The sequence below is a fragment of the Aythya fuligula genome, chromosome 3 (assembly GCF_009819795.1).
Source record: "Aythya fuligula isolate bAytFul2 chromosome 3, bAytFul2.pri, whole genome shotgun sequence".
Classification (NCBI taxonomy): Eukaryota; Metazoa; Chordata; class Aves; order Anseriformes; family Anatidae; genus Aythya; species Aythya fuligula.
This window is the reverse complement of record NC_045561.1, coordinates 94,118,087-94,142,848: the sequence shown is the minus strand read 5'-3', so window position 1 is coordinate 94,142,848 and position 24,762 is coordinate 94,118,087. Positions and strand designations below refer to the sequence as shown.

The following is a 24,762-nucleotide window of genomic DNA, read 5'->3' as shown; positions in this document are numbered from 1 at the left end:
ACCCACTAACCCATGTCCCCAAGCACCATGTCCAACCTTTCCTCGAACACCCCCAGGGACGGTGCCTCCACCACCTCCCTGGGCAACCCGTCCCAGTGCCTGACTGCCCTTTCTGAGCAGAAATGTCTCCTCATTTCCAACCTCAACCTCCCCTGGTGCAACTTGAGGCCATTCCCTCTGGTCCTATCGCTGGTTACCTGTGAGGAGAGGAGACCCCAGCTCCCCACACCTCCCTCTCAGGTAGCGCTTTCAGGAAGCCCTGAGGGTAACAGCATACAGATAGATATAGATATATGGATATTAATGGCACGGTCTACCACAGCAGCATTGTCCCGTCCCTGCAGTCACCCTGCCTGGCACCCAACCACCGGGGAAAAGCCAAACGCGACCGCGACCCCCGGGCAGGGCAGGGCGGGCCGGGGACCCCCCCGGCAGCACGGCGCGGCCCCGGGGCGGGCCCCGCTGATGTCAGGCGGGACGGGGGAGGGAGGGAAGAGGGAGGGAAGGGAGAGCAGGAGGGAGGGCAGGCAGGGAAGGAGGGGGAGCGGCCGCCGTGTTCCGGGTCAGGCGCGGGAATGCGCGGCGGCCGCCAGCAGCGCTGCGCCCGGCGCCCCGCGATGCCCCTGCGGGGACGGCAGCGGCCCCGCGCCCAGCACTGAGGGGGGGGCGGCCGCTCCCGGCTCCTCGCTCCCGGCTCCGCGGCTCCCTCGGCCGTCCCCTTTCTGCCAGCCTCCGGCGGCCGCCTCGCTCGCCCCGGGGGCCCCGCTGCTGGCCGCTGGATGCGGCTTGCCCGCCGCCTCCCCCCCGGCGGGGCGTCGCGGCGATGTTTCACTGCATCCCCCTGTGGCGCTGCAACCGCCATGTGGAGTCCATCGACAAGCGGCACTGCTCGCTGGCCGCCGTGCCCGAGGAGATCTACCGCTACAGCCGCAGCCTGGAGGAGCTGCTGCTGGACGCCAACCAGCTCCGGGAGCTGCCCAAGGTGAGCGGGGCGAGCAGACAACCCCTCGGTAATCCCCCGGGGGTGTTCAGGGCGTTGGGGGTGCGGGCAGGTGCCCGGGGGCAGCGGGGGGCGGGAGGGGGCAGCGCGGCCATTTCACGCCGGTTACCGCTCGGCTCGGCCCGGCCCGCCCCAGCCCGAGCGGATCCTTTTAACCCCGACCCCATAAAGGAGGGGAATGGAGCCAGCGTAGCCCTCACCGCTGTAAAACACCCCCCTCCGGCAGCTGGCACCGTGCACGTCCCTCTGCACGACTCCCAGAAACTACCTTGCGCCTCTGCCTTTCCATCGCCACAGCCCCCCTTTGCCTGTCAGCGCCTCGCTTCCTCCAAAAAAAAAAACACACCACAAAACCCATCCAGATTCCTGTTTATGCAGCTTTCTGATAATAAAAAGCGACGCTGCTCTCAGCCCAGCTCCACGGCGCTTGGGACGTGCAGGCTGGCACCTGGTGGCTTTGCTGGAGAAACTTTATGGCAGGATACCTCAGCGCGATACTCGGCCACCCGGCCGCCACACAGCGCGATCCACGCTGGGCTTGGTAAACCAAGGGCGTTTTTCAGAGCTTCCTCTTTAAACTTCAGGCTCCTCGCAAGCCTGTGGCTGGTAACACGAGAGGGGAAGCTTCTCTTATCGAGAAGCTGGACCTCGGAGTGTGAAACTCACCCTGCCGTGGAAGCTGAGCAGCCGAACTTGGTAGCCAGAAACACGTTCAAAAGCACCCTTGTTTCTCCCTGAACCAAAGTGGGTCTGTTCACGCTAAAACTTAAACAGCATTACTTTTTTTTTTTTTTTTTTTCCACACTCATTACTCTTACGTAAACTTCTTCTCACGTAAGGAGAGTAAGTATGAGGAAGAAGTCCTTGCACAGGCAGCAGTAAAGATGTTTAGTTGAAATGACTTATTATGTACTTGGCTTTTTCTTCTGAAAAACCCAGAAACAGGTTTGTGCCTTGTTGTGACTGAGCTCTTTATCCTTCTGAAGTAGAGCAAAACTGGTTTACATAGCCTCAGTGTGGGTGCTATTTTTACTTCCAGCAATTTCTGCTGGCTTTGTGCACAGGCTAGGCGCATGAGCCTTTTTTTTTTTTTTTGCGTGTGTGTGTGTACTGGACTTTTTTCATAGTGCTGGCTTTTAAGCTTGTACCCTTTTTATTATAGGACTACTGAATGTGTGTGGTTTCAATCCCACTGCGAACTATGGCTCTCCCTTTGAAAAAGAAACCAAGCCCCCCATACTGGTGGCTGTGTACAAATGTAAATGATGAATGCGGATATGTCTGTTGGTGGTGGTATTACATACAATTTATTTCTGAAAACAGACTGCAGCTATTCATTGTTTCTCTTCTTCCTTGAACTGTAACTTACGAAGTGGCCTTTTTTGTCCCATGATGACTGAAGAAGACCACTTCTTCCCATTACTTAAATATGTGTGCATATTGAGTCCCATACATGTGAAAAACAAACAAACAAACTGGAGGGGGGATCAGAGCATTGTAGTAGAATCAAGGAAATACAGTTGGAGATTTTTTTTCTTATGTGCATGGATCACATTACAGTAGTGCCTAAATATACTGTAGGAATATGTTTGTGGGGTTTTGGCTGTGGTAGGAGGAATCCAGTGAAATACATTCTGCCTTCTCTACAACATAGGAAGGCATTTTTATTAGGGCTTTCTGCAGTGACCTATGAACTTTCCTCATCAGTTCCTTATTAGTGGTTTCTGATAAGTGGAATGTAGTGCCTTCACCTCGGATAAATGTTGACTCTGTAGGTGTTTCAGGTACAAAAATTACAGCTGCAGTCCTGGATGTGATGCCAATCTACTGAAGCTGGAAACAGATGGGAAGAACCTCGCGTGAAATTTCTGCTACAAAATTGTCCTCTAGGAGCCTGGCTCGGGAGAATAATGGAAGATTTTTCTTTGAAAGTTAGCTACAGGATAAACTGTTGGTTCTCTGTATTAGAAGGTTAGTGTGATGAAAAGTGCAGAACTGGAAATATGTACGAAAAGCAGGGACACACCATGCCTCCTGCACAGAAAACACTGGGGAAATCATGAGGGTGTGTAATTAACAAACTGTTAGGTCAGCATAGATCTTAGTAGTCATGAGGCCCTTAATCTCCTGCGGTGCATTATAATGGTCTTACCTTGCTTAAGTTTCCTATCTATGTGGATAAAGGCAGCAAGGCAAAATGAAGCCATGATTAGGCTCAGTTCGGTCCTTAGCACATCCGGAGACTTGTTTAACTCTCGGTGACTTGCTCGTTAGACAGATTCCCATACTTGACAAAGTCCTGAAGTTCACAGCGATCTGTGCTGATTCCCAGTGAATCATCTGCAGACTGCTGATGCCGTCCGTGATGTGTTCCGTAACACCAGTGAGGCATTCGTGTTGCTGAGATGTTCATGATCATCCTCAGGAAGTTTCTGCTGTAAAGGCTCACCGTGAAATAACGAGGAAGAATCACTCTGTAGGCTGTTTGACTCACAGTGGAGGTTACAATAGCGGAACGAATGAGCAAAACCGTAACTGCTGCCCTGCTCTTCATTCTGTGCTTTGGTTGTTTAGACCTCATCTTCCTAATGTGGGGAGGAGTGCTCTGAAATGGCTGTTACAGCAGGCAGGAGGTCTTTTGAATATTCCTCTGGAGCCAAGCAGGTATCAGTGAGATCTTTTCCAAGCTTGGCCACGCAGCAACTCCGAGACACTGATGCCTGTTTTATCTCTAGACATCTGTTTTCCTTCCACTTGTGCTTTTTTTTTTTGCCCCTTAGAGCTTTCCAAGGCAGATAAATATCAGCGCGTGGCACATTGGAATAGATGGACTTTCTGCGTTTGTTTTCCTTCCCGTGGTATGTACCAACAGAGTCTACTACAGGAGGGTGTAATAACTGCTGGAAGGCTCTGCTGGTTGCTCTCAGCTTGTGTTGGATGCACAAACTTCCCCCTTCTCACCTGTTTCTCCTTGACCCCACCTGTGTTAAGTACCAGCTTTGGTTGGTTGGTTACACCAGTGAAAGAATACTCTACAGCACACCCCAAAACCCCTGTTTTGAGGTACAGAAGTAGTCTGAGGCTTGTTTAACATGCAATATTTGCTAATGTGCTTAGTACTATTCTTGTAGGGCAGCAGGGCATGGCACAAGCTAAGATCCTATGCAAAACAAACAAAAAATAATAATAATAAAAAAATATACTCAAAAATCCCCCAAAAGACAGAAAACAACTTTAAAAGGTGCTGTAGTGTCACGATTGGAAAAGACCAGCAGAGAAACTCGGCAACACTGGTGCATTATGAGAGTCATCTGAGCTATCCCTAGGAGAGGAGAAACAGGAAATAGTCTTGAATTATTTTGAAAGAATTACTTTGTTGGGTTTATTTCTGTTGTGTTGGCTGGCCAAAACGTGTGGTAGAAGCCTTCACTTGTTTGTGAGGGGACAAGAAGGGTTGATCTGGAAAACATTTGCAAAAGTGATGTCCAAGAAGAGATGTCTCTGCTCCACATTATTTCCGTTCCTCACCTTGTTGTCTCCTTTGGGTGTTAATGCACACATGGACCGAGACAAGAATGGGCAAACTTGGCTTCTCTGACCCACCTTTTCCTGCATATTTTTTTATATATACCAGTCATCCTCTCAGGAGTACAAGTTAGTCATTTTTATTTGTACTGTAACTTAAAAAAAAAAAGCTTTTTGCTACTGCACAGCGATGCTTTTGGTTTCCCCTTTTCGGTAAGTACTGCTGACCTTTTCCCAGGCCTCCCTAACCGCTCTGCCCCATTCCCCAGATTTCTTCTTCCTTCCACTCCCCAGTGACCTGACAGAGACCTTGCCTGTGCTCGTGCTGACAGCGCCCTTTCTTCTCTCTTGCCACCGGTGTCCCAGGCTCCTTGCCCTTGTACCTTCCCTTCCTCCCCTGCCCTTCAGTGTCCCAGGATCTTGCTCACTTCCTAAACAGCCCTTTCTGCCTTGCGTTCCTGCTCCTTGCTTCCTTTCACATCCCTTCTGTGCCTGATTCTTGGCTGCCCTTATTTTTTTTTTCCCTTTGGACTCTGCTCTCTCCCCTTCCTTTCTCCAGCCTCGCAGACTCCATCTCCTGCTCCTGCCCTTCCTGCAGGATGAGCCAGCCTGGTGGGATGTGCTGGAGGAGCAGGCTGTACTATTAAGCTGCTGGTGGTTTTCCACAATACTGAGGTCTCTATATCCCTTCTTGGCAGATGTGGCTATTTTCCCACAGAACAGCAATTTCTAGCTGTCAGCACGCTTCTCACCGCTTCTGCTTTACAAGACAAATTAAAGAGCTGCGCCCTTCAGTCTCCAAAGGAAGGCCTTTGTCTAGGGCCAGTTTTGTAGAGGGTGGCTCTCTTTTAAAAAAAAAAAATCCTCATCCGTGTTGGATGTGGGATATCCTAAGTGCCTTGCAGTGAATGTTTGGTGGATCTGATTTGATTGGGAAAAAGCGTATGTGGTCACCAGCGCGCACAGAGCAACATCAAGGTGTGGTTTGTGCTTTTCTCTTCAGCCTGGATCATTTTTATTTTCCTTGAGTGAAAACTTGGAGGCTAAGCTGTGATGTGTATTGTGTCATTTGCTATGTGTCAAGAACTACACTTCACTGAGGAACAGGCTTTCTGGCAAATTGCTTTGATGGAAGAAAATAACACATTCTGCATGCTGCATTTCAATAGCTAATCTCATGAAAAGCATCAGGTACAAATAGGATGCTTTCAATGCTATAGATCAGTCTGACATCCATTAAATGTTGTCTCCTACCTTAGAATTTAAGGGCCAGGACATGCTGTCAGCTTCATTTCGCTGTCCAAGGAAATTTCTGCATTGTTTTTGTTTTCTTCTTCCCTGTTTTGCAGAAAATTGCAATTTCTTACGAGCCTTTGAATGCAGTATTCCATTGTAGCTTTTATCTTAAATCACTCGCTTGTTTTGTTGCGTTGGTGAGTAGTGGAAATAGCTTGACTCTTGTTTTGCTGCTGTTTTGTCTCGTGACTGCTGTGTTGTTTTCCTCAAAGGATAAAGACCACTTTCCTATGAGACTTTGTGCAGATGTTGTTTATGTGAAAACTCCAGTGGGAAAAGAAAAAGAAAAGGAAAAAAAATGTTATGTGTGCACTTAGTTTAGCTTGAGAGTCTGCTGAGCTCTTTCTTCCTTTGGAGATTATTTTTCTGTAGTGTTTGTGGACATAATCTGATAGGACTCGGAATCGTTGTGCTTCTCTGAGCTTACCCATAACTGTGTCTGTGATTTTTATTTCTCGGTGCTATATGCTAATGCTTTTCTGTAGGGTTCCTTGGCTGATGTGGGACTGAGACCTCTTCCCCAGGAGAGCTGCTGAGGCCCTGGCCACCTCCCGTGCCCCAGTTTCCGTCTGAGAGAAACCCAAGCCGAGCGCTCGGCTCGGCAGCAGCTCTGCGTCTCTTTGTTACCTGTGGTGTTGAAATCCCGGGTGCTGTTATCGTAGCAAAATCTTCTGAAGGCTCCCTAAGGAAAAAGTCGCTCTGTTCTTCCCACACCACACCTTGTTTTTTGAAAATACCTCTTTTAGGCAAAATTTCACTGTTCTACCATAGTTTCTTCCATTATGCAACCACGGGCCTGAAGGATGCTTGGTTGATGGCCAGTAGGCAGCTGTGGAAAGAAATGATACACTAAACCTCTTTTAGGTTTGTGCTTACGGGTTGTAACTGTCCCTTCTTAAAATGTAAACGTCTAGAGCATTTTATTTACTTTTTTCAAATTTATAGATCTCATTGGGATTGTGGAGCTGTGGCGCAACAGCTCCCATGGCTGGAGTGCTGCAAGGAACAGATGTTGGCTCTGGGAGGAGAAGAGACCAGGAAGGCAAAGAGGGGGAGCGCTGTGCACTGATGATAACTCCTAACACAGGTGGTGGAGGAGTCAGTGAACAGAGGTGCTGTGCTGGGCCGCTGCTTATAATCAAGAAAGGATAGATCAGGATGTGAAGGTCAGGGGCACCGTGGCTGTAGTGGCCATGAGATGGTCGAGTTCGGGATCCTGAGAGGAGGGAGCAGAGCAAAAGGCAAGATCACAGCCATGGGCTTCAGGAGAGCATATTTTGGCGTGCTCAGGAATCTGCTTGGAGGAATCTGTGGGATACTGTTCAGGAGAGCTGGCTGACTTTCATCAGTTGCCTCTAATCTCAAGAAAGACCATTCTGATAAGCAGAAAATGAAGCAAAGGTGACAGGAAGTGTACAAGGATAAAGAAGAGCTCAATGACACTCAGACAAAAAAAAAAAAAAAAGTGTAGAACAGGTTGGAGCATGGACAGGTGACCCAGGGACACTGTATGGGGTTGAAAGCACCAAAGCATGTTTGGAGTTGGATGTGGGAAAGGCTGATAAGGACAAGAAGACAAGCAGGGACCTCAGCAGCAAAAGGAAAAAAATGTGGTCCTGCATTTGAGTGGGGCAAATGACTTGATGACAGAGGACACTGAAAAAGCTGAGGTGCTCAAAGCCTTCTTCATTTTGGCCTCTACTGCTGAGACTGGCCCTCAGCAATCCCACGTTCCTGAGACACGTGAGGAAAGTCTGGAACAAGAAAGACTTACTTTTAGGTAAGGATCAGGTTAGAGAACATTTAAACAATGTGAGCATATGCAAATCCATTGGACCTGGTAGGAGACACCCATGAGTGCTGAGCGAGCTGGGGAATGTCACTGTGAGGCCACTCTTGATTATTTTTGAAAGGTTTTGGTGACCAGGGGAAGATCTGCAGAACTGGAAGAAAGCAGATGTACCCCAGGTCTTCCTGTTAGAAATAGGAGTGACTACAGGCTGATCAGCCTCACCTCTGAAGGTGCTGATGAAAATCCTCCTGGAAGCCAATTCCAGACATGGGAAGGACAAGAAAGAGGTTGGAATTAGTTACTATGGGTTTATGAAGGAGACATTTGCTTAACCAACCTGATAGCCTTCCAGAATGAGGTGAGTGGATGAGGGTGAAGCAGTGGATGTTGTTTGTCCTGCCTTTAGCCAGGCCCTCAGCCCTGTCTCCTGTAACACCCTCATAGACAAGCTGATGAAATATGGGGCTGGGTAGGTGGGCAGTGAGGTGGACAGAAAAAGGGCTGACTTGCCAGGCTCAAAGGGTTGTCATCAGTGGCACAAAGTCCTGACAGGTCCCTAGTGGTGTAACCAGACATTGATACTGAGGCCAATATTATTTAACATCTTCATTAATAACCTGGGTGCTGGGGCAGAGTGCTCCATCAGCCAGTTTGCAGGTGATACAAACCTGGGAGGATACATCAGGGGGTTGTGCTGCCATTCAGAAGACCTTGGCTTAGGGGGGATCTGGTTGGTGTGTATCCCACCTGATGGGAGGGACAGAGCAAAACTTCCCTTGGTCACAGGCCCAGAGTTGATAGACACAAGCTGAAACACAGGCAATCCCATCTCAAGTAAGAAAACACTTAGGTGAGAGTGGCCAAACACTGCTACAGGTTGTACGGGGAGATTTGTGGGGTTTCCATTGTTGGAGATGTTCAAAATCTGATGGGGCATGGTCCTGGGTGACCTGCTGCATCTAACCCTGCCTTGGAAAGTGGGTTTGGACTAGATGGTCTCCGGAGGTCCCTTCCAACCTCAGCTATTCTGTAGAGAGCCTATCAAGGATTCCACCTATCCTTAGTTAGCATGGGATGTTTTCCACGATGCAGATAGATTTGTCCTGTTTTTCACTGTTTGTGCACCCTTAAATTTTGAGCTTTACTTTTAACAGTGATAGCGCTGTGGTGTTTCTCACATCTTGCTGTAAATCCTTGAAGAAATACCATCACTATACAACTGGAACAAGTGTGTGCTTCCAGTTAACATCAGAGAATTATGGCAGTCTGAAACTGTGCTCTGTGTGCACAATAAAGCTAATGTTACTGAAAGTTTAAGAAGTGTTTTCTGTATGACAAATGCTACGTAAAATAATTTGAACTTACAACTTTTCAAGTCGGATGTCTTGAGAATACTTAGTTTTTGTAAAAAAAAATTGTGAACATAAAAATATTTGTGAACATTATTAATTACTACTAGTGTGCAATGTATGCTTGATCATTAAAATAATGTTTTGTAGAGAAAAATCATTGGATCCTTACATTAGCATTCCTATAAACACAGACTGCTGTGTTGAAGGATCCACACAAGTTTACTATCAGCTAATCGTCTCTTTATTTATATATGCTTAAGACTTAAAATAAGTACTGTGCCTTTTGACATGAGATTTGAAAGACTGATCAGATGGGAACAGAGGAAGAGCTTACTCTGGTGCTCCCCACAAAATCTGACTTTGCTGTTATTGACCATGAGGTTGATTTTGGTACATTTTTTGGCAAATTTTATTAGAAATCTCCTTGGTTGAAAGTATTTCCTATCAGCATTTCTATTTGTTTATTTATTAAATTTATTTCTCCCAGCATCAGCAGAGCTCAGCTGTTACTAGGTGTGATTTTTGACCTCAGCTGGGAGAAGGTAACAAGGTGGTTATGTTTCACTACTTCCGACGTTTTGTCCTGTCAAGGGTGTTTTGCTGAAGAAGATTGGTAGAGCCCCTTCTCTGTGTGATGTATGTACAAGGATAAGGCAAGGTTTGGGGGCAGAAATTATACAAATGTAGCTCTGAAATAAGTTTTATGATAATACATAGTTATTTTTCTAATTATATCACTTGGTCTAATAAAGATGTTACCTCCTGCCAGCAATCTTGTATACTAGAAAAATGCATGCTACAAAGTCATTAGTGAGATTAAATGCATTTATTTTTACCTCTCTCTTCAAAGGGCAAGTGCATTTAACTGCAATGAATCTGTGTTTTGTCGTAGCAGATGCTTTCTGGCCTCTCTGAAAGGCAGAGATATTTCCTCCTGTCTTGGTACTCTAATGGCCATGGCATCACATACTTGCTAAGCTGTATTGCCTCTGCTTTATCAACATATAGGAGAAAATAAATCCTTACCAACTAGAAAACAGTACGAGGCAACCCGTTCATTGCTTGGTGGAGCAGCATTTTGGTTCTCTTCTGTAGAGCAGGAAGAGAAGGTGAGTGGTAACAACCTAGGTGCTGGAACCAACCCATCATTGACTCTATTTCAGAAGGTGGCAGACCCTTTGAAAATAGGGGCCAGAAAAGGGGCAGGTTGGTGTTGAATGCCAGCTGCAGTGAGGCAGCTGTTGTCATCTATGCTCTTCCTCCTGTAGACCCTTCCTCACCGCACCCCTTCTGCCTGGCTGACCCTTCATACAGGGCTTTGAAGCCTCACTGGAAGGGGAGATAGCAGTTGTAATATCTGGTTCTGCTTAGGATGGGCTGTGAGCTTTCATTAATCCTTTAGTTTGTCACAAAAATTAATCATTTTACTAATGGTTCTTGGGGATTCCCGCCTGAATGCCTGCCCCTGTGCTTTCTGCCATTATTATTCATGATGGCAGACTTGGTGCTAGGATGCTGCAATACCAAAGTGCAGTTTCAGCATATTCCACAGCTGTGGTTAGCACATATGAAACAGTCTTTCACCATGCCAAAAACCTGTAGCAGTTCTGTTTCTGCAACGAAACACGGGAGGACAGAATGAGAGACCTCAGGTGCGTGGAGCAGATGTACTTTTGCTGTCTTTGCTGAGGGGAGCTTCATTGCTCGAGAGAAAATCCAGCAGCTGCTTCCAGAAACGCTCGGAGATAGAGGCATCAACTGCATGGTGACTCTGCACTGCTAATTAGTCCCTGTCCTCACAAATCGTTTCAGTAGCTTGCTTGGTACTTAAGTTGAAAATTAGCTTGTGTTTGTCCCAGAGGAGCAAGAGGGATCAGTGTTCGTGAGACCGCTTAGGAGCTGTCCCTGCTCACAGGTGAAAGCAGCCGAGGTGACTGGAGGGATCCTGATGTATATCCTGATATATCCTGATATATCCTGTCTATCCTGATATAGCAAGCTTTGGTAAAGTTTAAGGCGAGGATGTAGAGGGTTAGTTAGTTAGTTGAGAGGTAGTGTTGGTTAAGGTATGGCATCGATGTGTCCTGTTCTCTTGGGACCTGTAGTGCTGAATCACCTCTACGTGTGGTCAAAGGATCGACTGCAGACGACTTCTTTCCCCATCTCTCCCTAAAGGGTAGTGGAAAAGGAATGAGGAAGAAGTTGCCCTTTCCTCCTCGTGCTTGCCCTGCTTGCAAGCACGAGGAATGTGTTTGTAGGTGTGCCTGTGCAAGAACTTACTAACCACGTCCCTGGGAAGCAGCGCATTCAGTGCTGCTTCTGCCCCAGGAGGTTTGAACCTTTACCTCCTGGTGTCCTGACCACCCAGCTCGTGTTAGCCTGGAGAAAGGTTGTGTTTCCCCTGCTCTCTTGCTGAAACCCTGCAATGGTGCAAACAAAAAAGTGGCTTCTAGGGACCAGAAACTAGTGATTTTGTAGGCTGGACTTAGGTTGGGTATTAGGAAGAACTTCTTTACCGAAAAGGTGGTGAGGCATTGGAATGGGTTACCCAGGAAAGTGGTTGAGTCACCATCCCTGGAGGTCTTTAAAAGACGTTTAGATGTAGAGCTTAGGGATATGGTTTAGTGGAGGACTGGTTAGCGTTAGGTCAGAGGCTGGACTGGGTGATCTTGGAGGTCTCTTCCAACCTCGATGATTCTGAGATTCTGTGGAGTGGTGGAGAGAGTCGTGCTGGCCATGTCATGAATTTATCTCATGGGTTTATTGCTGTATCGTGTTTGCTGTTTTGTTACTTTACCAAAAATGAAGTCTTTCTGAAGCAGTACAAAAGGGTTGGAGGAAATTGATTTCAATTTTAGCTATCTGCGTATTGAAAGAAGACAGTTAACTCATCAACAGAGATGAACAAATGCAGCCCAGGCTTTCCCCCTTGATTTTGTTTACAGTGTAGGAGAAGAAAATGAAGCCTGAAGACAGATTTGAAGCAGGAATGTAAATAGGTGTTAAACTGCCTTTAAATTACTCCGTGCTACGTTTTAGTCTAACATGCAGATACGCTTTAACTGGGCATTTACACGTTTGGGAAATGCCTGGAGTAAATAGAGGTGGTGGGTAAGAATCGGGACCTTGTCATGTACCGTGGCTTGGTAATTTACTTACTGTTGGAGTATAATACTGGAGTTACTTTAAAAAGCCTTAAAGACTGAGGCAGCATGCGTGTTTTGAAAGTCCTCGTTGGTGTCAAAGGAAACGATGACATAAGAGCAAGCACTTAGAAATTTTTAAGCTTTTCAACAGCAGCTCAGCTGCACATGTCAGAAAAGAAAAAAATAATCTGTCTAGCCTGTGTAAATACAACCCTGGAAATAGAGTTAATTTGCAGTGTTCCTCCTCCTCCTCTCTCTCTTGTTTCTATTTCTGCTAAAGATTAGGCCGTAGATTATGTTCAAGTCTCTAGTTTTTGTTCTCTTTGCTGCTAGTAAACATTTGCCCTTTAAATAGAAACATTTTGCTTCAGACAGCAAACATTTATTTGTGCCACCTGTGCCAAGCCGTTTGGAGTTTTGCTTTGCTGTGTCTCCAGCACTGCTATAGCTGCAGGTAGGTCTGCATGCCCTCCTCTGGTTTTAATTCCAGTTTCCAGTTGTTTTCATCTATTTCCATTTTATTTAATTATGTATTTTTGCCAGGGAAGGTGCCGAAGCATTCAGGCAGCATTCTTGGGCACTCACCTTTCTGTTCCAGGAGCGGATCATTCAAAGGAAGCCAACAACATGTGTTGGTTTGGCCACTTTCCCAGGAGAAAATCTTGAGTTTTATCAATCCAACTGGCCTGGCTTAATTCTGTTAACTTCGGTTTCTGGGATGGAGAGTGCCAATGGTAATTGGTGTTTGTAAAAGAAAGAAAAATAAATTAAAAAAAAAAAGTGAAAGTGAGGTCAAGCTTTTTTTTTTTTTTTTTTCAATGAGTCATTTGCTCATCTCCTTTTTTGTTTTTTTTTTCTCCTTCCATTGCCTGATATTTACCCACTTTTGTCAGAATGAAGTTGTTGGGATTTTTGTTTTGTTTTAGTATGTGGCTGGGCGGAGACTTGATCACTTTTCCAGTGGGAGAAGGGCTCTGTTCAGGACGTGTGTTCTTAGAAAATCCCCATAAGAGAAACCTCTGTGCATTCTTTGATAGCAAGAAAAGCTTCAATTTAAGGCTGGAAATTGCCTCTAAATAGAAAGTTGTAGGCTTCTTTAGTGCTGATGCTCGTGGAATTATTTGTCTCATTGAGGCCCTGCTAATTAGGCTGGCTGAACCGAGCAGCATGAAGAGGGTTGCCAAGCTACCCGTGGAGACGTCGGGGCTGCAAGCAAACCCTGCTATTACAGCGTGCGGGGTGGATGCTCGCCTGTGACCCGGGTCCAGCTGTAAGGCGCTTTGCTTCTTGCTGCAGCTTTTCAAGCAGGGGCCGAGCTCTGGCCAGTGCATCAGAGGAGGAGCAGGTCTCTGCTTGGCGTGTGCTGGAGCCCTAACAGATTGGAGCTGTGTGTTTCCACTCGCTGATCCCTCTTCAGTGTGCTCCCGGTTCTGTTTCTTCCCCGTGGACTTTCTGACAGGTAAAACAAATACAACAAAAAAAAATTATTGTTTGGTTCGCCAGGAGCGCTCGAGAGCATTAGCACCGTGCCTTGGTAAAGGATGGTGAGATGGGATGTACTAACCATCCAGGAGTGATTAAGTTCTGTAGTTTAAAGGAAAAAAAAAACAAAGCAAGGAGTTCAAAGAAATGCCATTCACCTAACTGCAGTGTATGATTTTATCTGGCAAATGCTGTCATTCATTGAAAATTGTTATGCAAACTGGAAATAGAGCTCCCGGTTCACGTTTCTTTGAAGCAGTCTGTTACAGAAACAAGAATGCCTTTAAATATCACGGAGTTTGTTCCATGTGTGTGCCTTGCACCCCTGCACCACCTGATGCACCGAGAGGTGAGGGCCCTTACACCTGCCAGGGGATGCCCACCTCCTGATAGCTTTTTGATCACCGTTTTGTCTTCTAATCGCGTTCCTGCCATCTTTTAATCACGTTCCTTCTCTTTTTTCTCACTTGCAATTGCAAAGGACCTCTGGCAAGGACAACCGGTGCTTCTGAGAGGGCTGGTATCAGCACAGCAGCGTTTGTACCTGGGCTGCAGTTCAGCAGCTGCAGAGTGCCTGGGAAAATCTGTGCAGCGAGACACCTTGTCGGTGCTTTTTGCGGAGTATTTATTTTGGCCAGCGCTGGGGCAGATTAGGATCTCCTCTGTGGGATGTACTCCTGTATGTTAACAAAAGTATCTTGAAGTGCTTTTCTCAGCTGTTGATGGATTCTTGCTTTCGTCATATTAACAGGTATTCAGCAAAAGGGGTGCAGTTGGTTTAGAAGATAATGTGTTCACAATAGGAAAATGCAGGTAGGGATCTGGTGAGGACAAAGAAGGATTAAAAAAAAAGAAACAGATTTGTGGCTATTTTAATTGTAACACATATTTTTAGAGAGCTTAAAAGTGCTTACAAGTCTACGTTTCATCTTCCTCTTACAATTTTAACTCCGTTATCAGAGCCTTTAATGCTTTGGGGGGAGGAGTGCCGTTCTCAAAATGCCTTTTAATTGTCCTGCTCACATCTAGTGCACCTTCTGCTTGCTGAGTGTTTAGAAACTTTTCAGAGCTCTATCCTTTTTAATCCCTGCAAGGAAGCCATGGTTTTGAAGGAAAACAGTAATTTCCATCATGTTCTGTTTTTCTGAGACAAGGAACTAAAATGTGTACTGAAAGGTTGGTGCTGGGGTTGCAAAGCCTTATACCTGAAACCTGATTTATGATCTTGGGCATAAGACACTCAAACTAAGATTGAAAACCTTTACCATGATTAAAACTTAATCTGTTAAAACCTTTAACAGATTTAAAAGGATGTCTTTTACCTTGTATCTTAGTAAGGTGCCTGTCTTACTGCCCCTTTTCATGGCGATTTAAGGTAGAATTGGCTGATAGTCAGAAAACTCACTTAGAGTACCTTTAAAAAAAATATGCTGATTTCTGAGAATGGATTGCAGATAATTAAATATAAGATGGTATCTAAAACCTGCTAGCACCTTCCTGTTGCCCCAAAAGTTTCCTGAGGGGAAGAGAGCACGAGGGTGCAGGCATCCATGTGTGCTGCTGGTGGATGGGATGGGCAGGCTCTGAGGGCTGCGGATAAATGCCTGTGCAGCCCAGAGGCCCCAAACCCTCCAAATATGAGGAATCCAGCCAGTCGTGGTCAAGACTACTCCTCTTCATGCTGGAGAGACTTGAAATCGTGTGCATCACACACAACTTTCATTAGTCCTTCTGAAACTGGGCCGCTCTGCAGACAGGAACACGGGATTTATGAGGCTGGCAGGGAAGTATTCCTGGGGGATGCTCTGTAACCTAGTTGGTTACTGTGCTCGCCTGCTAAGAAGACCTTGGCAGCCCCTCTGTGGGTTTTCTGGATCATCCTTTAGAAGTGTCTGTGTGCATTAACTTCCCAGTGACCCCAGTGTGTAATTAGGATGCTTTCAATTACCCTGATGGGTAGCTTCACCCCGTTAATGATTTTGAAGCAGGCACTCTGGATTTCGCTAGTGTCTGTCTGCTGTGATCTTTAATAGCTGGCTTTACAGATGCGGTGCTGGCATGTAGAAAATAAAACAAAATGTTCCTTCTGAGGCAGTTCTCAAAGAGGTCTGCACAACTGATTTTGAGCAATAACTTTTAGCTCAAATTCTGCAAGCGGCTTCCAGTTGAACTTACGCATTGTGCTGATGTTTATCAGGTTTATGTGTGAGTTTTATGGCTATCTTCTGACATGGTATTTTTTTTTCTTTCAGCCTTTCTTCCAACTTGTGAAGTTACGGAAACTTGGACTTAGTGATAATGAAATCCAGCGACTTCCTCCAGAAATAGCAAATTTCATGCAGCTGGTGGAACTTGATTTATCTCGAAATGGTAAGTTACAAAGTTAATTTGTTTGATTTTATACTGTCACATGATGTGATCTACAAAGCTGGATTAGTAGGGCTTTTCTGTCTCTGAAGCTGCTATCTACATCCTGCAGAATTCTCTTCTGTGTAATGCATGGATTTGCCTGTAGTTCAAGATGGGAAGGAGGGAAAGAGCAGAGGAGAGGCAGTGGTAGAAATACAGTAAAAAATAATGCTTAACTGTAGTTCTACCTTTCTGAGAGTTTGCCTTATTTTCCAATTTAAAGAATGCTTTAAATCCGATTTTTATGTGTATCTGTCACTATGTTGATTCCTTTCCCTGAGCTCTCCAAAACGCCTAGCATTTAAGAAAAAGAGGTTGAAAGAATAAAGCTCCTGTCTGCCCAAAAAAAGGGGTGCCTTTGGGTTAGAAGTTGAGTTCTGTATTTCTGCTGTCCTCTTTACCTGTGATTAGCAAGAGGCAGAGTGCTTGCGTTTCTAGTTTTGCTTCTGGAAGAAAAATCAATCTAATCACTTGCAGAGAGAAACTCAGAAAGGGATGCTAGGAGGAACTGCATTTCAAAATATGTTGTTGGAAACCACGTGGATTTACCACTCTGTTGTAAAGTTTGCTGCTTTTATGGTGTCTTAAGCTGTGAAGGAATGAAATCAGCTTGGGTTTTGCCCTCCTGCCCCCCTTTATTTTTTTGGTGGCCTGGTGAACTTAGCAGTTCCAAAAGAAGTTGGGGCCTGGTGGGTCACCTTTAGGCAGCCTTATGACCCAGTGGTCTAGAAAAAGCGAATCAGTGTTACTGAATTAGAGCAACTGTCAGCTATTTCTGCCTCCGTACATTCAGTGGATACGCACAGAATGCTCTCTGAGGTGTGATGGATGGGGTGGGAGAGACCAAGGCTGTGCAGCCTTGTAAATAAGGGAGGGATGTAACTGAATATTAGAAGAAATAGTGCATTGGGAAGCCTTTTCTTGTGATGGTTTAACATCATGTTGACTCTGTGCTGCCGAAGAATATTCGGTGGTCACCTCACCTTCCTGTAACTATTGGGGTTTTGCATCTTGCCTTTGTGTTTGTTTGGTGCTTCTAATGCAATCTGGTAATCTGATGAAGCATAATGAGACTCTAGGCAGTGTCTAAAAAAAAATCTGTGAGCCATGTAATGTTATGCACATTTGCAAACCTCATAAAAGAAGAAAACTGGAAAGAAATCACCTAAGAAACAGAAGAGACACATTAGTTAAAATATTGTAGAAATACATGAGAATTAACCGACGCAGTATTTTGGCTACTGAGTTTGGCTGAGATGGGTGCTGTCTGTGACAGATCTTGTAAAAGAGGAAATACCGTGTTGGCTTAGGAACTCTTTCTGCGAATGAATAACTAGCTGCAAAAGAGCTGATGGATCAGAGCCACGTGAACTATTGTCAGCCTGACTTGAAAGTTGGCTTGGGAGCCGAACTGTAACAAGAACAGATGGTGCGAACATTTATGGCTGGGCAGATGCATGTGTCATCAGAAGTTACTGCACCAGGAAGTGTTTTCTGAAGCGATGTGTTGGGCTAACGCAGGCTGCAGGAAGCAGTGTCTTTGCGATGTCCAAAGTCCAGTGGTAATCGTGCATTTTATTGTGTTGTTTATTCTTCTCCGTGGTTCAGTGCAGAAGGTGACTGATAATGCCATCCTCTGCTTAACCACGTTGCAGATACTACACGACTCAGACTGAACACAAAACACGCCCTGCGAGGTGATGCGGGCAGTCCGCTGCAGAAGAAGTTACTGATGTTACTTTCCACTGTTTAGCCTTTTTTTGGTTGTCTCACAACTCCTTTGGCTCTCCGAATGAAAAGGCAAAACACACACCATATGTGATGCTGCAGGGAGAAATTCTCACATGAGGTTTTGGCTATTCCAATATTTTTGTTTCTTCGCTTTGTATTTAGAACCCAACTTCCAATATGTTAGATTCGCAACCTGCCAAAGATTTCTCCTGTTCCCTGGTTTGCACTTCATCGGTTGCTGTTTTTCTAATTAAAAAACTATTTAGGAAAAAAAAAAAAAAGAGAACTCTTTGTATTCCTTTCAGGCACGGAAAAACAGCCCAGCTTTTCAAAATTCAGTATGCAGCATGAATAGGAAAGCGTGATGGTGACATCTGAACTTGGGAAAGAAGAGATCATTGTTCTGTGTTTTTTGTTGTTTTAGCTGTCTGGTTCGCTGTACTAATTGCTTTCAGTTCTGGCCATTCTGTTTCCTCAAGAGCTGAAAAATGCAAATATAAGTTCATTTAGTGATCTGTGCGAGGAGTAGCCCTCTATATTTGAACATCTCTTCAAAGGAGGAGGACGAAAGGCTTTCGAATAAACAAAGCGCTTCCGTTTCTGTCTTAGTAAGACGGTAACGTGCCCTCCTTTCTCATCGCCTTCTAACCCTTTGGTCTGCGTGTGATCTCGGAAGCTGCGTGAGCTGGTGCGTGTGTCGGGTGGCTGCACGTGGGGATGCTTCCAGCAGTTTTGAGGAGCTGTGTCTAGAGGTGGGTCGATGCCCTCCGGCAGGATCCCTGATGACCCTTTGGGGCCAGCTCTGGATGCCTGTGCGGTGTTATATTCTCTAAGTGTAGCTCTAGATCATGGGTCCTCAGTAAAAACAAACAGGGAAAGTCTTTGAGTGTGGCTCTCTTAAATTCCCAGGTGTTTTAAAATGCCCCAGACACGTTCATGTGTGGTAAGAATGTGCTACAGCTAATCTTATAAGCAATTTTTGGGTAATAAGTGAATATAGGACTACAAAAATCCTTCAAAAGGCAACTTCAGATTCTTCAGCAGGTGTAAACTTGGTGTTCTGTTGTGGGGAGGTGTAAATGAAGGAGGTCTGGTGACAATAAGGTGAGACAGCAGAGTGCAGAAGGAAGAGGCTTTGGGGAAGGCCAGGAGCCACGTGGTCTTGAACTTTTCCTCGATTATTTGCATGTTGATGCTATTTCATACTCCTCTGCGAGGATGTGTTCGTGTAGGTTTCATAGGAAGCATCCCCACTGTGCTTTTTTAGTCTGGATGAGGCGGGTATTTAAGCAAAGGCTGAACGGGTGAATCGAAGATGGGGGTATCAGAGGGCAGAGGAAGGCTGTGCTGAATGAACAGCACAGCGAGGGTGAACACTGAAGGTTATTTGGCATGCACTTTATCTCTGCCTCTGGGTCTCAGGTTGTTCAAAAAGCTGATGGACCGGGTCTGAAGCTGAGGAAAGCTGATTTATGGGACTTTGACAGCAGATGCTGGAGCTTTTGGGTTGCTGGCAAAGTGTGTCTGAGACTAGGAGTATTCCCTGTAGCATCTTGTGAGGCACAGGACTCTGCTGCTCAGCCGCTGTGTGTCTGAGATGTCTGCTGGTTCCTTCAGCCTCCCCACGGTTAGGTAAATCCCATCCAGGATTCTCACCTCGCTGGTGAATTTGGGGTTGCTGAAGCAAGCATATGTAGTTTGGGCAGGGCTCCTGTGTTTTGCATCAAGTTTCAGAGCAAGTCTTTGCTCTGTGTGGTACAGGAGAGATCCTGCTCTAGGCAGAGTAAGAAATATGTGTGTGCTGTTTTCCCACAGCTCTCAGTCTCTGAAGACCCTGTGATTGAGAAAAGTGCGATCCCAAGGAAGGAAGATGCTATGAAATTTCTGCAGCTTTTCCTTGGAGCCTCAGCAGGCACTGAGCTTGAGCTTTCCTCTCTCCAGTGCTTGTTTGAAATCCCTTGGAAGTGCAGCAGGCTGCTTGCTGCCCATGCTGTTCCACCCGCAGAGGTTTCCTGCAGCTTCTCCCCACCCCCTTTTCTGCAAAATCCCCCGCAGAATCCCCTGGGGGCTAAGCTTAGGGCCCTGCCATCCCAGATTCATTAAAATGTTAATGGATTTTCTTGTTCTGTAGCTTCTTGCAGACAGGAGGGGTGCAGCACCAAGTTTCTGTAGTTAGCGTAACGCATGCTGATATTTGGGATTATGCATGCCATGTGTGTGTGCTGCGCTGGTGCAGAGGTGGTGCATTCCTTTTTATTGTCCCTCTTCGACAAGAATGTGTTTTTATTTGGTTGCCTTTGATAAGTATTAAACCCTCTAGATTCCACTGATATGTTTCTGTCACTGAATATTCCTTAAAACGCCCCACAGGTGCTAACTGATTTGTAGTATTTTCGTCTGAAGGAAGTTTCTACCCCACATGCTTTCTCTCAGTAATATATGTAGTGTGGAGTTCGGGGTTATTTATTTTCTTTTCTTAAAACCTGTGTAGTGGGTTTGTGCTGGTTCTGTTTCTGACTGGTCTCTGTGGAGCTGTGATCAGTGACGTGGTGAACCGAGGAGTGATAGGTTTGCTGGGGCAGCTACTAAAGAAATCCGTGCGTGGGCAGGCCTTGTCAAGCCGTGTTTGACTCAGCATGATGCTGGGTACCAGCATCTCAAAATGGTTCTTGGCTTTGATTTCACTTTATTATAATAATATTCAGTTCAATGTGTGAGCATGGATACATACTTTAGAGATAGACTCTGGCTATATGTTAGTAACTACCCATTTCTGCAGCTTCTGGTTAAACTGAGCTCATGACTATAGATAGGACGGTTGTTTTGGATACACGTGTCATGAAATCAGGAGCTGCTTTCCAAAAACCCTGTCTCAACACAGTTGCCACATTATGACAAATATGCTGCTGTTTCTGTGCAAATAATTGCATGTTTCACAAATGATAAATCTGCTGCTTCAGGATTACCCTAGCAGTAGAGATGGTTCCTCAGAAGCATCTACCAGTAAGTAGTAACACTGTAGTATAAGGAAAGAGCTACTGCTGCTAAGGGCTGACAGTCTGACCAGAGCCCAACATCCCTCAGGTCAACTTCTAGCAGCTGCAGGCCAAATGCATTGAGCCTGATTTTACCTTTTCCTTCCTTCCAAAATGCATTGTATTTGTAGATTTGGAAATTAGTTGATACTGTGTTCAGTTTTCATTGTACTTTCAGAGATCAAGAGCAGCAATACTTAAACTCCATTTTCAGTTGCAAGCAGTTTGATATCACTGCTTTGTATTTGAACTGTTTATTCTTTTCAGCTGCTTTACAGCCTAATTAAAAGTCTGTTTGCAGGTCTTAGTCATCCTCGGAACACCACATTCATTGCATGCTGCGTGATATGTACATTTATTCAAAGAAGTGTTTTAAAGCTTCCTTAGGGTGCTTGTGGAGCACATGTAGCTGATGTACAGAGCGTCAGTTAATGCAGCAGGAGAGTGGCGTGTAATCCGTGCTTCACTTTCTCTCAGTGGCATCTCACTCGCTTGTATTGCAGCATGCACACCCATGCTTTCCCTTTCAATTCAGCTGACTGCTATCAAATACATACCTGTCATCCCTACTCTAGAATTATCTTCCTTCTGCTTGTAAAATGGGTAAGTATCCCCCCCCCCCAAAAAAAAAAAAAAAAAAAAAAAAAAAAGCAAGATAACCAGTGTTTTCAGACTAGAAGTACTGACTGAGAGGAAAGGGCTTCAATGCTCGTTTCAGTACAGCCTGGGCTGGTGACCCAGCTGTTTAATAGTGAGAACATAAGCTAATTAGGCAGAAGCACTCTAAGGCTTCTGATCCTGTCCTGCAGTTCCACTCAGGCTATGCTCCCTCATCTACCAGCTGCTGCCTTTTGACCTCTGGTCTAACCTCAGATTTCTCTCTGTTTGCCTCTGCTGCGCTTCTCCAGCATCTCAACGAGACCTCCTCCGTGAAGCCATCTTCCTCTCAGCCTGGCACCAGCTGCCCCAACACAAATGTGCTGGTACAATGCTGGCAGTAAATGGTAAAACTCAGACTGCTGGGAAGTACATGTAAATTGACACTTGCTTCATGAACAAGAAAGAAAAAGAAGGAAACAAGATGTGTGGTGAGGCAGTAGAGTTTGCAAATGGATATTTTTTTGGTTAAAATATGCAGCTGCTAGATTCGGTAGGCTGCTTGTTTGCCGTCAGAACTGCTCTCTGTTCAGGTGAGCACTTAAAGACTTGCTCTCCACTTCCTGCCATAGATGGTTCGTACCTGATACCAGAAAGCATCCTATGAATACTCTCACTGTAACCCTCATCGCGAACACCTGAAATTCATGGGATCAGAGACTGTTGTTGTTTGTATAGTGGCAGAACACTCGTGATGAAAAGCTTTAGCCTATGTCAGGCTAGTGACTTAAATTTGTGTGTGTGCTAATGAAGGTAAGACTCCCTTGTTGTAGACTAGCAGAAAACAGAATTTTTCACTCTTTCAAGTGGTTGCTTGCTGGCAGGTGTGTGTGTTAGTACTAATTTCTAGTGACGTTTTCTTTGTATTATCTCCCACACCTCCCTTGAAGTTAGTTTAAAGATACCGTTTAAAACACAGTATTGTCTTTGTGTCTTAAATGTGAAGTTTAGGAATCGATACACAAATGAGTACTGAGGAAGAAAGACATCTACTGCAAACTGCTTTCAGATGTGGAGCACTGCTGAATCCCATAGACGCATAGAAATTCTTGCTCGCTTTGAAGAAGTGATATTCAAGTTGGAATTTGTGAATCTCTGTCACTAAAAATCAGATGAATATGATGTCTGTAAGTTGCAGGAGGAGGAGGTGAGCTTTGTAAGGTGAGAGAGACAAGACCTTACCTAGTCAGTGAAGAAAGCTTGTCAGGGAAAGGGGAAGAAGAAACAGCAAGTGCTGGCTGTGATTGGGAAAGAAGATAAGCAAAAGCTCATGATGGAATGATCTAATTAGGGAAATGTAGAAGGTGTTATTTCTAAATGGATTACAGGAAAGTAGATTTTTTCCAACACGGTGATTTTTCTATCATGGTGTACTCTGCCAGATTTGGCTGTTTTTCTAAGGGAACCATGCTGAAGTACTTGTGTGTATATCTAGCAATTTTCATCCCAGTTTTTGGCATCCAAATTCAAAAGAAGGCTGTGGATGATTTCTAAGTATTTTTATTTTGAAAGCAGCAGGAAAGAGTTGGAAACAGAAACCTTTGGTCAAGCATTAAACATGAATTCATGTGGGAGTGACATAAACTAAATACTTCAATTTTCTTTGCCATTTTATGATCTGTAATCTAGATTTAGTCTGCAAACAGGCTTTGTTAGCTCTTTTTCTTCCAGTGTTACTTGGGGTTTTTCTTAGGGAAGGTTAGATGTGAAGACCATAAAGTTATTGAAGAATTGATCCAATAAATGTGCAACTTCGCTGTTGCAATGCTTACGCAGTATCTGTCATCCACAGCTTCATAGGTAGAAAGCTTTTTTTTTCTCTTTTATTAAGTATTTAATTCCTCGTAGCTTTGAAGTCCAAGACAGAAATCCTCATAAAAATGTCTCCTAGTCTTGCTTAACTCTCTCTCTCTCTCTTTTTTTTGGTTAAGTGCTACTGAAAGCTAGAAGACCCAAATTCCTTGCTGAACTCCGGCTGTTCCACTTAATTCACCTGGACCTGCTGTTTCCCTGTGCTCTAATCTCTGAGCGTTCTCCCTGGCTCTTTTCCTCATGTTTACAATTAGCAGCTCGTGATCCTATGTTTGTGCTTGCTTCTGCAGCTGAGAAGGACAGGCTGTTGATTTACCGCAGGCTAACTATTCAAGAAACAGCTCACTTTTAAGTCTTTACACAGTAACGTGCCTACTATCTATGTATCTGTAAAATGCTCTTTTGTGAACATTTTTTTTTCATGCTCCACTCCTCCCTTGAAAAAGGGAAGTGAACAGAAACCAGGAGGAGGAGGAGGAAGGGATTTGCTTACCTCACTTCAGTTTCTTGTTAATTATACGGTAAGAGTTTTGGTTGAGAAAATCCAAACTGAACCTGTTTGTGTATTTTCTGTAAAGCTGTGAAGGCGGCTCCTAAAAGAGCAATCTCTTCTGTTCTTTGTGTATCCTCCGCCTTAGAATTTGAAGAGGAAAATGTTACAACCTGTACAAGAGCCACTTAATCATAATAGTCTTTGCAAGAACAAGGACTCCCGTCACATTTTGTCCCAGAAATTGTAACACTTTAGGTAAAGAGGTTGATTACTTCAGCCTTTGGGGCTAGCAGCAAAACCTTCTGGCTTTTGGAACAGAAAACAACGAGAAAGCCTGACACATCATGGTGAATGCCATGATCTCAGAGTGGAAGTATAGGGGAGATTAACCCTCCTTCATCCCCTTGAGGAAGCAGACCTTCTGGGAGCTGCAGGTCGCTGCCCTGGGAGAGGTGGGGGACGTGATGTTGGCCTCTGTGAGGTACCAACCTCCTCAGCTAGGCTCTGCGGCTGAAGAGCCCTTTGCAAAGACAAATAAATACTTGCAGCACAAATTCTTTCTTGCAAGGCATTTCACTAAGTGGATAGTTTCCTCCTCTGTCTCAGTTTGGAAGGTGGAGGAAGTGGTGAGTGGGGAGGGAGGACTTTTACCAAGGGCAGGCGTCAGCCTGCTCAAGCCAGGCTTCTCCGAGTGCCTCTGTGCCATGGATGGCAGCAAGGACCCCCTGGAAATGGCAGGAGAGCCTTGAGACTCCTGAATCCCTCATGCACCATAGTGCTTCAAGATCTAATGGGCTAGCTGGACCTTTAATGTGTGCATGTAACATATGTATTTTATACAACACTATAGTACATACTCAAGAGGAGGCAGGGGGAAAATTCTTCCATGTATCAAACTGGTTGGATGTGGTCTGGATATCTGTCCCTGGGGGGATAGTGCCGCGTTGGTTCATAGCCTGGAGTGGCCTTACTGGGCAAAAACTTGGCATAAACTCCTCAATACAGTAAGGAGTTAGCAATCACTAAGTGTTA

The 24,762-nt window shown here is 45.2% G+C and overlaps 1 protein-coding gene across 1 annotated transcript in view; it reads left to right on the top strand.

Annotated features, from left to right (window-relative positions):
- The first annotated feature begins 750 nt into the window (after positions 1-750).
- The window catches only part of LRRC1 (leucine rich repeat containing 1), a 68,452-nt gene continuing 44,440 nt past the window's right edge, over positions 751-24,762 (top strand). The window contains exons 1-2 of the mRNA XM_032185430.1: positions 751-982; positions 15,846-15,963. Coding sequence (XP_032041321.1) covers positions 824-982; positions 15,846-15,963 — 277 coding nt within the window. The 5' untranslated portion in view covers positions 751-823. The remainder of the gene's footprint in view (positions 983-15,845; positions 15,964-24,762) is intronic.